We start from the raw sequence: 17,359 nt of genomic DNA on the forward strand, positions 1-17,359 counted from the left end.
TGAGGGTCCCTTCCATCCCCATGCAGTCTGGGGCACACTCTGAGCTTTAACCTCCTCATGCCTCATAGGAATCTCCCAGCAAAGCCCCTCTGGCTCCCTGCAGTGCCCCCAGCCTCACACAGACACAGATGTCCTCCCCACCCCCAGGAGGTAAGCAGCTCTGCCTTTTGACACCACACAGGTGTACAGCTCCAGAGAGAACACAAAGCCCTCTGCACAGAGGCAGCAGCCTTGGCTGCAGGACCTCAGACACATCCACTCTGTGCCTTGCTGCAGCCAAGGACAAGGCAAGCAACATGCCAGGACCCAGCTGAGTATAAACAGCCATGGACAAGCCTCTAAATATGAACAGATGCAAAGCAAGGGGGGGGGGGAAGAAAGCAACCCCCCAAGACCACCCAGCTTTGTGTTTGTACCAATGTAAATTATTTACTGCTCCTGGCATCCATCAGCTCTCTCCAACAGCACTCCAAGAGCCTCTGCACTCTGACTTCTCCCATGGAGCAGCTTTCCCCACTGAGGTCTGGGCACTGACAGACCTTCTTGCTCTCTCCAGCTCCCTGAAGGGAGGTTGCAGCCAGCTGGGGGTTGGGCTCTTCTCCCAGGCAAGCAGCACCACAACAAGAGGACACAGTCTCAAGCTGTGCCAGGGGAGGTTTAGGCTGGAGGTGAGGAAGAAGTTCTTCATAGGAAGAGAGGTTGGCCACTGGGATGTGCTGCCCAGGGAGGTGGTGGAGTCCCCATCCCTGGAGGTGTTTAGGAAGAGACTGGATGGGGTGCTTGGTGCCATGGTTTGGTTGTCAGGAGGTGTTGGGTGATAGGTTGGACTTGATGAGCTCAAAGGTCTCTTCCAACATGGTCAATTCAATTCAATTCAATTCAACTCTACTCCACTGCATTCCACTCCACTCCTATTCTATTCTACTTCTATTCTATTCTATTCTATTCTATTCTATTCTATTCTATTCTAACTCTATTCTATTCTAATTCTATTCTATTCCATCCAATCCCATCCCATCCCATCCCACCCCATCCCATTCCTCCATTCAGTTCTCAGTGTGAAATAGAGCTTCCAGAGCTGGGGTTTCAAGCCTAAGATCATCCCTTGGCTTTCCCTCCTTTCCCAGACATACTTGGAACAAATCATTTGTTTTAAGGTTGTCCAGACCAAATATCACCACACCCTCTAGCTTCCACCAAGACATGAGCAGTCCAGCCCATGACTCACACACATCTGTGCCTGAGGAGGGTCAGCATGAAAGAAGGGAGTTAACAGCAGCAGAAGGCTGGAGCCTACATCTCACTTCCCCCACCATGGCCTTCTGAGCCCACAGGATCAACCCCAACTTGTGTTTGACAGGAGGGGGGGGGGGGCTTAGGAATTCCTTGCCTCCCAAGGAATGAAAGCAAGGGCAGTGGCCCAGGATGTCACTTCTGGAACTGCAAAGCTAACATCAAGACACAAGACACCAAAGGCAGCAGACTGGGATGGGATGTGAGGAACAAGTTCTGCACCCTGAGGGTGCAGCAGGTTGCCCAGGGAGCTGGTGGAGGCTCCAGCCCTGGAGATATTCAGGGACAGGCTGGACAAGGCTCTGAGCAACCTGAGCTAGTGGAGGATGTCCCTGCTGACTGCAGAGGGGGTTGGACTGGATGACTTTTGGAGGTGCCTTGCAACCCAGACTGTTCTATGACATTTGTCCCTGCCCTTTGTGGATTACTGAAGCTGATTCTTTCCCTTGCCTAGGCAGGGGACCTGGTGTTTGGGAGAGCCAGAGTGCAGCACTGAGCTGGTGCTAACTGCCAGAGTGGTCAACCACAGAGGGCAGCAGCTCAGTGAAGTCATTTGGACCAAACTGTGTCACTGCACTGGGACACAGGGGCAGGAGGTGTGAAGCCAGGAGGTGCTGAGCTGCTGGAAGGTGTCCAGAGAAGGGCAGCAAAGCTGGGGAGGGGTCTGGAGCACAGCCCTGGGAGGTGAGGCTGAGGGAGCTGGGGTGAAGAGGAGGCTCAGGGGAGACCTTCTTGCTCTCTGCAGCTCCCTGAAGGGAGGTTGGAGCCAGCTGGGGGTTGGGCTCTTCTCCCAGGCAAGCAGCACCAGAACAAGAGGCCACAGTCTCAAGCTGTGCCAGGGGAGGTTTAGGCTGGAGGTGAGGAGAAAGTTCTTCCCAGAGAGAGTTGTTGGCCATTGGGATGTGCTGCCCAGGGAGGTGGTGGAGTCCCCATCCCTGGAGGTGTTCAGGAAGAGCCTGGATGAGGCCCTTGGTGCCATGGTTTGGTTGATCAGATGGTGCTGGGTGCTAGGTCAGACTTGATGATCTCTGAGGTCTTTTCCAACCTGGTGCATTCTGTATTCAGCAGGCTCTGCCCCTCTCAGGTGGCAGTGCTGCATCCCCCAGGGCTGTGTCTGACTGGGGTAGCTGGATGCAGCTGGACCCTTCCCAAGCTGCTGTCAGAAAGTGCAGGTGGTCCAGGCAGCCCTGTGGAGAACAGGCAGCTTGGAAGCACTCTCCACTTTCACTTCCTTTCCCCCTGAACTCCACCACTACCCTCCACCCATGACATCTGCCATCTGCCTCACTGACTCATCACAGCCTGGGTGGCTTTTCTTCTTGTCAGCAGGAAATGCTTCCTGGCTCGCTCAGCAGAGCTAAACCTCCCCTGCAAGCTGCTCCTGCTCCTGCTGGAGGGCTCCTGTGACGTAGCCACAGTGCTTTATGGCAGACAGGAAGGCTTAGGACCTCATGAAGCTCAGCACAGAGCTGCCTGGAGTCGCACTGGTGAGGGCAATGTTCATGCTGCGTCTTCTGAGCTGGAGAGTACCTGAAGGTGAAGTGAAAGGGCTCAGCCAGGCTGATCCTACCACAGCATCCTGTCACTTCCTGACCACACAAAGAGAGGGAACTGCATGGGAAGGAGGTTTGGGGTGCAAATAGAACCACAGAATCGTCTTGGTTGGAAGAGACCTCCAAGAGCATCAAGTGCAGCCAGGAACCCAGCACTGCCAGGGCACCACCGAGCCATGGCCCTCAGCACCACAGCTACACACCTCTGAAACTCCTGCAGGGATGGGGACTCCACCACTGCCCTGGGCAGGCTGGGCCAGGCCTTCCCAACCCTTCTGGGGAAGAAATTGTTCCTCATGTCCAACCTAAACCTGCCCTGGTGCAACCTGAGGCCGTGACAGAGTTATTTCCCTCCAAGGCATGTGCAGGGCAGCAGCCTGGTGGGAAAACTGCCTCCCATTCTTTGACAGAGCCAGGGATGGTTGCATCCCTCTTCCCCTTGGCAAACCTGGAGCCTCTCCTTGGAAGTGGCTGCTGACAGCTTTGAGCTATCAGCTGCACATCTCCTCATCTGGGCAGCAAGTCAGGGAAGGGAGGGAGGGAAGGAGGGAGGGAGGGAGGAAGGAAGGAAGGGAGGGAGGGAAGAAGGAAGGGAGGGAGGGAGGGAGGGAGGGAGGGAGGGAGGGAGGAAGGAAGGAAGGAAGGAAGGGAGGGAGGGAGGAAGGAAGGAAGGAAGGAAGGAAGGAAGGAAGGAAGGAAGGAAGGAAGGAAGGAAGGAAGGAAGGAAGGAAGGAAGGAAGGAAGGAAGGAAGGAAGGAAGGAAGGAAGGAAGGAAGGAAGGAAGGAAGGAAGGAAGGAAGGAAGGAAGGAAGGAAGGAAGGAAGGAAGGAAGGAAGGAAGGAAGGAAGGAAGGAAGGAAGGAAGGAAGGAAGGAAGGAAGGAAGGAAGGAAGGAAGGAAGGAAGGAAGGAAGGAAGGAAGGAAGGAAGGGAGGAAGGGAGGGAGGGAGGAAGGAAGGAAGGAAGGGAGGGAGGGAGGGAGGGAGGGAAAGCACAGGGTTTGGAGCTGGCAGCACAGCATCTGCCTGCAGACAAGCAGTGCTTCCAGTACAGCAGAGCTTGGCAAAGCACAGGCAAAGGGTATTCATCACTCCAGTGTGGTATGTAGTGAGGAGGAGGGGTCACAGGGGAAGACTTCAGGCCCTCCAGCTGAATTCCAGTTCATGCCACTCAGGCTCCAGTGAAAGGAAATGGCTGGCTCTGGAGAGCGGTGCAGGAAGGCTGCTGCAAGGCTCTGGCATCTCTGCCTGGCCACCCACTGCTCAGAGGTCTCCCAGAGGTAGCTGGGAACTGTTCCCTGTCATGGATCATAGACTTGCAAGCTCTCCTGATGAGGGGATGTGCTGGAGCATCCTTCAGACAGCCCAGCTGTGCCCTGTGCCGCACAGCCTGCACTTGGCAGGGGACTCTGCACAGTGTCAGCTCACTCAGTGTGCAGGCAAAGGCTCCTGGCAGGTAGGAGAGGAACAGAACAGCAGTCCTGACCGTGGGACAGACCATGATATTTGTTGGAGGGGAGTGTTCTGGGGTACTGAAGTGGTTACCCAGTGAAGGGCAGACCTCTCACTCCTTCAGGTACAAGAGGTTTTTCAGGAGGAAGGTTCATTTTCACCTGAGGGTGAGATGCTCTCCAGGGGTGCTCAGAGAACTGAACCCCTCTGAGAGCCTGCACCTCTGCCCTGCCTGCCCTCCATGCAGAGCCAGCTCCTCTCCTCTCCCAGGCACTGGAGGCAGCAGCTGATGCTTTTAGACTGGTGGCACAACTGATAACTGCAGGGCTCCCACAGCCTGCAGGGCCCCGGGACCCTGCTGCTTCGGGAGCACAGGGAGGGAGCCACAGCCCTTTCTCATCAGGAGGAATTCTCCCTCTGCACAAACTGAAGTCTTTGCCCTGGGACTCCTCAGGCTGGCGACCTGATCGCTTAGGTAGCTAAAGCAGCATCGGTGCAGCTGAGAGTCAGAGCAGTGAAGATGAGGATGGGGAGCTGAGAGGAGGTAGAGCCTGCCGTGATTGTTGGAGAGGGAGATCACAGCCCCCCCCCGAAGCAAAAGGCACTGAGCCCCCTGCCTGCAGTGTGGCCTGGCAGCCAGCAGGACCTTTGGCTTTGCTGCAGCTGCAGCGATGCCTCAAGAGGTCAGCATTGTAACATGGGTAGGATGCTCTTTTGCAAGCTCCCTAAGCACAGGTTTCTGCTCAGCACGTCCTGTGGAGCCAGCTGCCAGCGTGGGGAGGCAAAATCAGCCTCCCCAGCTAAGCGTGTCACAGGAGCAGGTCCTCTGGGGCTGCTGGGGCAGGGCCATTCTCCAGCTCACCGGTCAACCCAAACACAACCAGCTACAGACAACAGCCCCTTGACCTCTTACTCAATCATCATTACCTACACCACTCTGCCTGAGCCTTCCCTGTCTCCCTACAAAGCCATCCACAGCGCAGCAGCTGCCCAAGCAAAGCCACATGAAGGCACTCAGCACAACCAGGCAAAGCCAGGAGCCCAAACTTCTCCAGCACTCCATGTGGAGAGGCAATCACCTGCAGAGTACAGCCAGGGAAGCCTTGGCTCAGGGGGTTGCTTTGCTTTCTGTCCCCAAGCCCAGCCCTGAACAGGGGAGGGACAAAGCAGAGCTGCTCCCTGCACTGCTTGGCTAAGCAGCCTGTGGGGCTGGGTTGGAAAGCCTCCAGGGACTCAGCTCCCCAGGAGCAGTGCTGCTCCCTCACAGCATCCCTCACCCAAACTGCACTGTCAGACAGGGGCTCAGAGCTGCTTCCAGTCACATCAGTGTCATCTCCTAGCAGCTGGAACAGAGATGTTGGCCATGCCTCATCCTGGAAGTGTTTAAGACCAGGCTGGGTGAGGCTTCGAGCAAGCTGGGCTGGTGGGAGCTGACCCTGCCCATGGCAGGGGGCTTGGAACTGGGTGAGCTTTAAGGTCCCTTCCAACCCAACCCATCCTATGAATCCTGCCCATGGCAGGGGTCTTGGAACTGGATGAGCTTTCAGGTCCCTTCCAATTGAAGCCATTCTATGACTCTGTGATGTCTGCATGGCTGAACAAACTTTGAATCCCAGCACCTTCCATTTCCATATCAACCCCATCCTCTTTTCCCCCTGCCTGTCTGCCCTTCCTTGGTACCATCCCTTTCTAGGGTTTGGGCAAAAACCTTCCATGCCCTGAGGTGTTGATTCACCTTTCTGCCAACCCTGGTATCTACCTGGCAGGAATCAGCAGAGCTCTGTTAGCCCTCAGCCTGTGTGTCCTCCCTGTAGCCTCTCAGAGACAGGAATGCACTTGAAATGCTTTTTGCAGATCTGGAAGCTGGGCCACAAAGGTGCAACCAGTCCAGATCCACAAAGCTATTGAAGTTTGGGCAGGCTTTGACAGGGGGAAGGCCTCAGCCCAGAAGCATGTGGCTGAGAGCAGCCAACAAACAATGCAGAGAACACCAACCCCAACCCCTCTGAGCTCAGCTCTCTCTTTTGTCATTTGTTCTCTAAGGTTCACAGAATCAGTAAGGTTGGAAAAGACCTCAGGGATCATCCAGTCCAAGCTGTCACCCAACACCTCCTGACAACCAAACCATGGCTCCAAGGGCCACATCCAAGCCCCTCTTGAACACCTCCAGGGATGGGGACTCCACCACCTCCCTGGGCAGCACATCCCAGTGGCCAATCTCTCTTGCTGGGAAGAACTTTCTCCTTACCTCTAGCCTAAACCTCCCCTGGCACAGCTTGAGACTGTGTCCTCTTGTTCTGGTGCTGGGTGTCTGGGAGAGGAGACCAACCCCCACCTGGCTCCAACCTCCCTGCAGGGAGTTGCAGAGAGCAAGAAGGTCTCCCCTGAGCCTCCTCTTCTGCAGGCTAAGCAACCCCAGCTCCCTCAGCCTCTCCTCCCAGGGCTGTGCTCCAGACCCCTCCCCAGCTTTGCTGCCCTTCTCTGGACACCTTCAAGTCTCTCCATGTCCTTCTTAAACTGAGGAGCCCAGAACTGGCCACAGGACTCAAGGCTGCTTTGATGGGTTGGGTGTTTTTTTTTTTGACTCATTGTGCATTGAAAGGGAGGTTGGAATGCTCTGGAGCTGAGTGTCTCCAGCCTCTCCATTCACTTTTGGGTTGTGTTTTTCACTTGGAGTTTGCTGAGCTGACAACCAGGACATCCCTGGGCAACGTGCTCTAGCAATAAAATCCTAGAACAAGCTTTTCCAACTCTTTTTTTTTTTTACTCTGGGAGAGGGGTGGGGGGATGGGGAACTCTTTTCCCTCCCTTTCAACTTGTTCCAGTTGTACATACTGTCCTCTCCCCATCCCTCGAGCAAGCGCTGACAACCGCTTCGGAGCTGAGCTCCTCAGCCGCGCCGTGATCCAAGAGACACACCAGGCAGAGGCACACACAAAGGAGCAGGCAGAGGACCCTAAAAATAACTCAGCTGGTTGAGCAGCTCAAGATGCAGGCAACCATTCCAGAGCCGTTTCCTGGGGAGAGGTGCTGTGCACTCAGGGAGGAGGGTGCTGGGTTTCAGCGCCGCTCCTCCTGGCGCTCGCAGCCGGCGCTGGGGAAGCCCTGCCCCGGCCGAGCCCCGCGGCGCGCAGAGGTGGGGAGCTCGCACGGGCAGGGGCGCACGGGAAGGGTCGTGCCACAGCAGCTGGGGAGCTGACCGCTCGGGGAAGGGTCCTCCTGCTCGCTGTGGGGCTGAGGTGAGAGCAAGCCCTGCAGGGGCGCTCCTGGCAGGGAGCAGGGGGCCGCGGGAGCCTGCACAGCTGGCGCCGCAGCGCTTGCAGACGGCCTGCTGCATCTAGAGGCTCCTGGCCGGGGCTGCTTCCTGAGGGCTGGGCTGCACAAACTCCCCCCCCAGCACAGCCTCTGTCAGTGCAGCTGCAACGTGAGCCCTGCAACGAAGGGGCAGCTTCTCGGGGGCTCCTGATGCTCCTCGGCAGAGGGAATTCGAGCAGGAGCAGAAACCTCAAGGCTTGGCTTTCCTCTGAGGCTCACACTGGGTTGTTCCCTCTCTCCTCCACCACCAACACTGCTGCACAGCTGCTTGCTCCCAAATCCTGGTGGTCCAAGGAGAGCTCTGTGTCCAGTACCTCTTTCCCCTGCTGTATTTTGGCCACCTGCTTCCTGAAGCAGTCAAATGGACCTGCAGCTTCTCCCCCAGCTGCACGTGGCTCTCTTGCAGCCCCAGAAGCAAGCAGCATGCCTAATGCACTGTGACAAGGGCATGGTGGTACAAAACTGGGTCAGCCCAGTGCTGACAACCCTGAAGCTTCCTCCACTTTGGGCTCTGAGCTCCTCCAGAGTTACAAACTTAAAATGGTGGCTCTGGCACGGAGCCACCAAGCATAAAGCCCCTTCCTGTTCTGAGGGATGCCAAGGCTGGGTGTTTAGGCTGGAGAAAGGGCAGAGTGGGACCCTCTGGGCTCTGACAGTGAGATACAGCCAGCTCAGGAGAATGGCCATTGTCTGGGCACTTCCCTCCTTTCATCTCAGTGTGTCCTGTGTTATCTTTAAACACAGAGCTGCAGACAGCAGCACTCAGCCTGCTCCCAGCATCAGGGGAACAATGCAGCCCTCTTGGTTTGATCCTTCCACAGCCTTGCTGGGGTCCTGCTGCCACGAATTTGAAGGCCAGGCTTCAGAGTGGACTCCAAATCTGCAGCAGGAAGGTTCATCCCTGCAAGCTGTTCACAGGCAGAGTCCTGAGCTGTCAGAGCAGCTCAGGACCCTCTCAGGTCTCCTTACAACATCCTGTGCTATCCAAAAAGAAGAAAGCATCTGGAGTGCAGGACCTTCCTGAGCTCTCCTCTTGCTTTGATGAACCACAGAATCATACAGAATGGTAGGGACTGGAAGGGACCTTGAAAGATCACCTAGTCCAACCCCCCTGCCAGAGCAGGATCACCTACACCACATCACACCAGGATGAAGAGGTCTCTAACCTCTCCCTCCTACATGTTTGTTGTACATCTCTGACCTGAAGTGAACCAGAAGTAACAGTCCACAGCCACTGAGTGCTGGAGGCTCCTCTGCAAGCCTGGAGAAGCTCCATTTCCTATGGTCCATGATCACAGAATCAACCAGGTTAGAAGAGACCTCAGAGATCATCAAGCCCAACCTATTCCCTAATACCTAACACCCCCAGGACTGATCATTGTGATTACACAGACACAGAGAGCAGCAGAGAGCTGGGAGTTGTTGTTGCCTCCCTGCAGCAGTACTGAACTGGATGAGCCTTGTGTGCAGGGACTGGAGCCTGAAGGACAACCCCTTCCTGGACCCCTCCACCAAACAGAGGAGACCTGCTTTGAGCAGGAGGGTGCCATCAGCACCCCAAAAGCCAAGAGGAAGCAGCATCTTACCATGTGGTAGTTAATCATCTCCTGCAGGCTGTCTCCAAACTTGTCGAGGCACTCCTGCAAAACACAAGGTAAAGAGAGAAGTGGCAGTGGCCAGCAGCTGCTGCCCTCCCCTCCCAGGGCTTCCAAGGCTGATAGAGGCTCTCATAAAGCCAGGGAAGAGCCACTCTGCTCTCTGGCAAGACAAGCATTTCCAAAGGGCCTGATGCTGAAGCCACAGGCTCCCTGTCCCTCCCAGTGCAGTGCTGCAACCCCCATGCCAGCGGTGCCTTGTGGAGCTGGCTGCCCCCCTGTGCTGAGCAACTGATGCTTGCTGACCTAGATTCTAACACCCTTGCCAGCACTGTGGCTTCTTAAAAGTCCACTTCCCCCTGTGAGCAATGAATCTCACTCTGCATTATCACAACAAAGCCTGGTGGGGGTTGGAAGGCATCTCTGCTCCAAAGCAGGGGCACCCCCAGCAGCTTGCCCAGGATCACAATGTCCAGGTGGGTTTGGAATCCCTCCAGGGAAGGAGACTCCACCACCTCTCTGGGCAGCCTGCTGCAGGGCTCCAGCAGCCTCACAGCAAAGAAATTAGTCTTTATGTGCAGGTGGAACCTCCTGGGTTGCAGTTTGTGTCCAAGCACAGGGCACCACTAAGAACAGCCTGCTTCCCATCCTCTTGCTGAGCATTGAGCAGCTCCCTTCTCAGGCTGCCCTTCTCCAGGCTCAGCAGCCCCAGGGCTCTCAGCCTTTCCTCCTCAGAGGGGGACACAGCATTTCAGCATTGAATGCTGGCTCTTAATGCTCTTGGAAAGAAGACAACGACACAGCAGGGGATTAGCCACTTGAACTCGGCTCCTCCCTGCTGAGAGGGGGCTCCAGCACCCTCCAGATGGTCTCTACCTTCCACCAAAAAGAAAAGCTCACACTGAGTGGCTACTTGAACAGCAAAAGGGTCTTAGACACCTGGCCCTGAGTCCTCACTGTGCCCCAGGCTCCCTCCCAGCAGCTGACTTACCGAAATCATCTCATCCTTCTTGCACTGCTGCGACAGGTCCCGGACCCCGCTGACGAAGTGCTTGTTGGTGGTGATGTAGGCTTTGCCTGCTTCAATCATCCCACTGCAGAGCTTCACCAGCTGCACAGGGAGAGAGGGGTGAGTGCACAGGGAGAGAGGTGTGAGTGCACAGGGAGAGAGGTGTGAGTGCACAGGGAGAGGGGTGAGTGCACAGGGAGCTGACCACCTCCAGCTCAAGGGCTGCCAGGCTGCTTTGGCTCTGCACCAACCCCGCAGCCCTTCACAGCGTGGCACAGAATCACACAGGATCACCACAGTTGGAACAGACCTCAAAGATCATCAAGTCCAAGCTGTCACCACAGACCTCCTGACTAATAAACCCTGGCACCAAGTGCCACATCCAATCCCCTCTTCAACACCTCCAGGGATGGGGACTCCACCACCTCCCTGGGCAGCACATTCCAACGGCCAACAACTCTCTCTGGGAAGAACTTTCTCCTCACCTCCAGCCTGAACCTCCCCTGGCACAGCTTGAGACTGTGTCCTCTTGTTCTGGTGCTGGGTGCCTGGGAGCAGAGACCAACCCCCACCTGGCTCCAACCTCCCTTCAGGGAGTTGCAGAGAGCAAGAAGGTCTCCCCTGAGCCTCCTCTTCTGCAGGCTAAGCAACCCCAGCTCCCTCAGCCTCTCCTCCCAGGGCTGTGCTCCAGACCCCTCCCCAGCTTTGTTGCCCTTCTCTGGACACCTTCAAGTCTCTCAATGTCCTTCTTAAACTGAGGAGCCCAGAACTGGACACAGGACTCAAGATGTGGCCTAATCAGTGCTGAGCATAGGGCACAAGGACTTCCCTGCTCCTGCTGGCCACACTCTTCCTGATGCAGGCCAGGATGCCCTTGGCCTTCTTGGCCACCTGGGCACACTGCTGGCTCCTGTTCAGCTGCTGTCAAGCAGCACCCCCAGGTCCCTTTCTGCCTGGCTGCTCTCCCTTCTCTGGATGCAGCTCAGCACACAGCTGGCTCTGGGCTGCCAGTGACCACTGCTGGCTCCAGCTGTCACCAGCTGACCCCCCCCAAGTCCTTCTCCCTGAGACTGCTCTCAAGCCACTCCTCACCCAACCTATATCTCCAGACAGCCCTCATTAACTTGTGATAATTGAACAGCCACAGGAACATTCCCACACTTCCTAGCCACAGCAAACTGCCTTAGCAAGCCCTGGGCCTGGCTCTAAAGGCTGGAGCTTGAGCTTAGCCAGCATTCCTGGCCAGCAGCCTATCTCCTTTCAGCCTAAGCTCCTTGGCAAAGGTTACATTAAACAACTTCAGATAAATCCACAAACCAAAAGCCCAAGAGATTTGCAACAGCAACAGCTGGCCACTGAGCACAAGCTTTACCTTGCTTTGGTTGGGTTTGCATCAGCTCTGTCCTGGGCTTTTTAACAACAAACAAACAAAGCCCACAACAGCCACTACAAACTTCAGCTGCTGCTGCTGCTGCTGCTGCTGAGCCACACTTGGAAGTGAAGTTTTCCACTCTCCAAATCCAGGAGGGGTTTGAGAGATAGGAATCTTGCTAATGAACAATGGCTTTAGGAAACCTTGCCCTGCCAGCCAGCCTCACCTACAAGCTGGGAATCACAGAATCAGAGAGTCACAGAAGGGTAGGGCTGGAAGGGACCTCTGGACATGGAATCATAGAGTCAGCCAGGTTGGAAAAGACCTCAGAGATCATCAGGTCCAATCTATTACCTAATACCTAACACTTCCTGACTACTAAACCATGGCTCCAAGTGCCACAGCCAAGCCTTCACTGAACACCTCCAGGGATGGTGACTCCACCACCTCCCTGGGCAGCACAGCCCAAAGGCCAATTACTCTTTCTGGGAAGAATTTCTCCTCACCTCCAGCCTAAACCTCCTCTGGCACAGCTTGAGACTGTGGCCTCTTGTTCTGGTGCTGCTTGCCTGGGAGAAGAGCCCAACCCCCACCTGGCTCCAACCTCCCTTCAGAGAGTTGGAGAGAGCAAGAAGGTCTCCCCTGAGCCTCCTCTTCTGCAGGCTAAGCAACCCCAGCTCCCCAGTGCCTGTGTCTGCTGTATAAATGGACAGAGCCACACACAGCACATCTCTGTCTAGGCACCAACCCCCTCCAGCCTTTACTCCTTCCCACTCACATCCACCCCTGTCCATGTTAGTTTGACAGAGCAGCGCTGGATGCTGACAAACTTCTGCTCTCCCCATCCAAGCCCAGAGAAGAAACAGCAACCAGATGCAGTTCCTGTCACATCTGGTGGCCAGACGTGCTCCAGGGCTCCGGACAGATCCTCTGGCAAGGGAGCCCAGGGGCTGCTCTGCAACGTGGCGGCTCCCAGCGCTGCTCTCAGCAAGCACTTGTGGCCAAGGCTGTGTCACAAGTAGCTGAAGGCCATCCAGCACAGGCACCCTCCCAAGGGGAGCTGCCATGGCTCTGCAGATGGCACAAGGCAGGATGGAGGCAATCTCTCCAGCCCAGACCTCTGGGGTTCCCTCAGATGAATCATGTCTCTTCCAACCTGGTCTATTCTATCCTATCCTATCCTATCCTATCCTATCCTATCCTATCCTATCCTATCCTATCCTACTCTATTTTATTCTATTCTGTTGTATTCTACTCTATTCTATTCAATTCTACTCTACTCTATTCTATTCCATCCTATTCTACTCTATTTTGTTCTATTCTGTTGTATTCTATTCTATTCTACTCTACTCTATTCTATTATATCCTATTCCATCCTATTCTACTCTACTCCTATTCTATTCTATTCTACTCTATTCTATTCTACTCTATTCTATCTTATTCTACTCTACTCTACTCTACTCTACTCTATTTACCTCCCTTCTTAACAGGCAGTTAAAAGGCTGATCACAGAATCACACAAGGGTGGGGTTTGGAAGGGAACCTCTGCAGATCATCTAAGTCAGAGCAGGGCCACCCAGAGCAGCCTGCACAGGATGGCATCCAGGCAGGTTTTGAATGAGTCCAGAGATGGAGACTCCACCACCTTGCCTGCAGGGAGCACTGACAGCAGTAGGGGTGAAATCAGAGCAAGCCTCACCCCCATGCTTGGTCTTTAGAGCTTAGAGGAGAAGCTCTAAAGAGACAAATCCCTTTGCAGCTCTCCCTAGCCAGAGTAGTTAGCTCTGTGCAGATAACCACTGCAAGCAGCTTGATAAGTAAAGAGGTTTTGTAGGTCACAGAGTTGCCTGGGGCTGGTGACTTCAGCAAAGGCCAATTCTGCATCAGCTGCAGGAGCCCTGTCCCTTGCTAGCTTTGGGAGGGAAATGTCACAGACAAAAAGCCAACAGATCTTCTGGCTCCTTCCTTTCTCTCTGTTCTGGTTTAGAAACAACTTGGCTGATGCCTCAGACACCAGGAGGGCTGAGCATGGAAAAGCTGCCTTCCATCACAAAGCCTCTGACTGAGGTCCAAACTACCAACTGGATGTGAAGCATCACCAGCAGCAGCACAGCCAAATTGGTCCCTGAGAGGCTATTTCCAGTGTCAGATTACAGCTGTGGTGCATAGCCAGGCAGAACATCAGCCAACAACCACCACCAGCAGCAGCCTGAATCTGGCCTGCCCAGGGGCTCCTGACATCCCTGAGCTGACACAGTGGTGCCCTCCCCACCCAGGCACCCAACAGCTCCTGCTCCACACCTGCTGAATGTCACCAGCAAGGTGGTGGAGAGAGGAAAGAGGCTGAGCTGCCCTAGGTGACCCTGCTCTGGCAGGGGGGGTTGTGGACTCCATGACCCTTTGAGGTCCCTTCCAGCCCCTAATGTTCTGTGACTCTCCGGACCTGCAACAGCAGAAGAAGCAGTGCCAGACCCCCTGAGATCCAGGACCAGAAGTTCCAGGCTGGATGAGGCCATGAGCAACCTGGGCTGGTGGGAGGTGTCCCTGCCCATGGCAGGGGGATTGGAACTGGATGAGCTTTAAGGTCCCTTCCAGCCCCAAACCACACTGTGGTTCTATGATCCAGAGCAGGAGGCCAAGTGTGGACCTCTTGCCCTAACTCCTTTGGCAGCAGGAAGGAGCCTTGGCAGGTGCCTGGCAGTAGAGGGAGACATGGACCTCTGGACCAGCCCAGTGTGGTCCACACCAGCTTCTGACAGCCTGAGGTGGGCTCAGCTCTTAGAGGAGCCTCGGTGCAGACCCTCTTCAGACCCATGTGCCAGGCTGTCTCACCTTACCTTATCAAGCTTCGCTTCTATCTCCACCACATCTGTTTCCACTTCATCGATGGTTGCCCTGCAATGACAACAACAAGGAATCATTAACTGACTGTGCAGGATGATTGGGAAAGGAGCCAGGAAGTCCCAGGTGAGGAAGGATCAAAGGGGCTAAGGTGTGTGTGGTGAGGGTGGGCAGGAAGAGGGATTCCCCCCTCCCACTTTGGAGCTTTCTGCTGCTACACTAAGGTTGGGACTGACTCAGAAGAAGGATCACACCTTGTCAGGAGTGAATTGTGCCCAGTTCTGGGCTCCTCAGGTTAGGAAAGATGTTGAGGTGCTGGAAGGTGTCCAGAGAAGGGCAACGAGGCTGGGGAGGGGTCTGGAGCACAGCCCTGGGAGGAGAGGCTGAGGGAGCTGGGGTTGCTTAGCCTGCAGAAGAGGAGGCTCAGGGGAGACCTTCTTGCTCTCTGCAACTCCCTGAGGGGAGGTTGGGGCCAGGAGGGGGTTGGTCTCTTTTCCCAGGCAAGCAGCACCAGAACAAGAGGCCACAGTCTCAAGCTGTGCCAGGGGAGGTTGAGGCTGGATGGTAGGAAGAAGTTCTTCATAGAAGGAGGGATTGGCCATTGGGATGTGCTGCCCAGGGAGGTGGTGGAGTCCCCATCCCTGGAGGTGCTTAGGAGGAGACTGAATGAGGAACTTGGTGCTATGGTTTAGTTGATCAGATGGTGCTGGGTGATAGGTTGGACTTGATGATCTCTGAGGTCTCTTCCAACCTGGTTAATTCTATTCTATTCTATTCTATTCTATTCTATTCTATTCTATTCTATTCTATTCTATTCTATTCTATTCTATCCTGTTCTGTTCTGTTCTGTTCTAATCTCACAGGGCTGGGGAAAGAGATGGACCTTGTGCTGGCATTTGTCAGCGTCAGGGGGAAGCTCAGGTGTGCTCTGGTAGTCACAGACAGCTAACCCATGTGGCTGTCCCTGTTCTGCTGCTCCAGGCAACGCTGTGCATTGGTAGCAGTGCCAAGTGAGATGGGAACAGCCATCACTGTCCCTCAGCCATTCACAGCAGGCACAGGCTGCTTGCTTCAGCACCACCAAACCCCATTTCCCAGGCTCTGACCGTGCCTGGAGTGCAGCCACGTGGTGAGTGATGTCCTCTGGGCCTCAGGAACCATCCCTCAAGCAGAAACACCTCTCAGCCCCTTTGTGGTTGAACCCCATAATTCTCTTTCACACACGTGGGGCTTGGCTTGCCCGGGGCTAAAGCTGCTCCCCGACGCTCAGCTCTGCTTTCTTTCCACCTCACTGGACAGATGTGGCAGGAGGAAGCTACTAGAATCCAGCTGCAAAGGTCACCAGGACTCCCTCCCAGTGTGAAATATGAACATGACATCAGCCACTTGCAAGAGGCATTCCCAGCCTGGGGCATGTGGGATGCAAGGAGGCTCCGACAGCAAGCCCTGCAAAGCCTGGGAGCGCTGCCGTGCAGAGCTGCTGGGTGGTAGCTCTGCTTGGGCAGCTGCTCCTCTAACCACACACCTGGAAATGTGCTCAGCCTCACACCACCCCTGGGCTCTGAGGGGATGCAAGCCAAATCTCCCTGCAAGGAGCTCCTTAGGGTGGTGGCTTAGACATTCAGGAGCTTGCTTCCCGAAATATCACACTCGGGCTCAAAGGGATTCCAGCACTGAACATAAACCCCAGAGAGGCTCAGAGTCAGAAAGGTTGGGAAAGGTCCCTAAGGTCATTGAGTCCAGCACCACCAGGGTCACTAAACCCTGTCCCCAGGTGCCATGGCCACAGGTTCCTCCAACACCTCCAGGGATGGGGACTCCACCACCTCCCTGGGCAGCCTATTCCTAACCCCTGACCACTCTTGCAGCAAGGAAACTGTTCCTGATCTCCAGCCTCAACCTCCCTTGGCACAACCTGAGGCCATTTCCTCCTGTCCTATCGCCTGATACTGGACATAGGAGACCAACACCCACATGTGGCAGCCAAAAGAACAGCTGGGAGGAGAGATGTGACTTAGAGCCAGGTGAAACAATCCTGAGCTCTCAGCAGCAGTGCAGGGAGCAGCAAAAGTCCTGAAGGAACCATCAGGGTGTGCAGCAGCTCTGCTCCTGAGGCTCTTGGTGTCCTCAGTGAATGAAGACAGTGACTGTCCTCAGCAAGGGACATGCTGCTAAGAGAAGGAAGGACACATTCAAGAAGATAAGAGGGAAGATACATCCAAGAAGGAAGCTCCAAGAGGTCACAAAGCTGAGGTCTAAATCTGCCTTTCTGCCAAGCCCTCCAGCCCTGCCTTCCAAGGATGGCACACAGCCAAAGCAGCACAGCACGCTCAGGATCCTCTGCTCTCAGCTTTCTTCAAGGGGAAAGGTGCTCAGCCCCTCACACAGGGGAGTGCAGTCCCCTCCTGCGTGCTGTGAGGCAGCCAACAGTTGCTGCTGTCCCAGGTGGAGCAGGGAGGACACAGACTGTCCCCACACCACTGTCTTGCTGGATCCAAACTGGCTGCATAGTCAAGGGCCAGGTTGTAACAGCTGTAACTTCCCTCCACAGACTCCTGCCCTCCCCTTCCACTGCTCTCTTCTTCCCAGCTCACCACCAGGGGAGGGTCTCCTCCATCCCCTGCCCCTTTCCACTAAAAGCTCCTTCCAGCCTGTGGTTTGACCACGCTGCCCCCAGGCAGGGAGGGCAGAAGGGGGATGCTGGCCATTTGCAGGCCACTTTTGACCCCACTGCTGCCCTTTCCTCATCTGGTTTCTTTTAAGAAGTGAGATGGAAGGAGAAAAAGGGGGAGGGGAGGTGGGGGGGGAGGTCTGCTGTTGCTAAATGAGCTGCAACACGCTGCAGAGTAGCAAGAAGCACCAAGCCCCTGCCAGTGGTGGCTGAGGGAAGGATGTGCCCCTGCTCCCTCCATTCAAGAGCTCCTGATGTCAT

At 55.3% G+C, this 17,359-nt stretch overlaps 1 protein-coding gene across 1 annotated transcript in view; it reads right to left on the reverse strand.

The window, feature by feature from the left end:
* The window catches only part of ACAP3 (ArfGAP with coiled-coil, ankyrin repeat and PH domains 3), a 101,196-nt gene that overhangs the window by 39,286 nt on the left and 44,551 nt on the right, over positions 1–17,359 (reverse strand). Inside the window, exons 2-4 of the mRNA XM_054175759.1 lie at positions 14,424–14,481; positions 10,197–10,316; positions 9,197–9,250 (exon numbers count right to left, since the gene is read on the reverse strand). Coding sequence (XP_054031734.1) covers positions 9,197–9,250; positions 10,197–10,316; positions 14,424–14,481 — 232 coding nt within the window. The remainder of the gene's footprint in view (positions 1–9,196; positions 9,251–10,196; positions 10,317–14,423; positions 14,482–17,359) is intronic.

This window comes from Dryobates pubescens, chromosome 33 (genome assembly GCF_014839835.1).
Source record: "Dryobates pubescens isolate bDryPub1 chromosome 33, bDryPub1.pri, whole genome shotgun sequence".
NCBI classification, from domain to species: Eukaryota; Metazoa; Chordata; class Aves; order Piciformes; family Picidae; genus Dryobates; species Dryobates pubescens.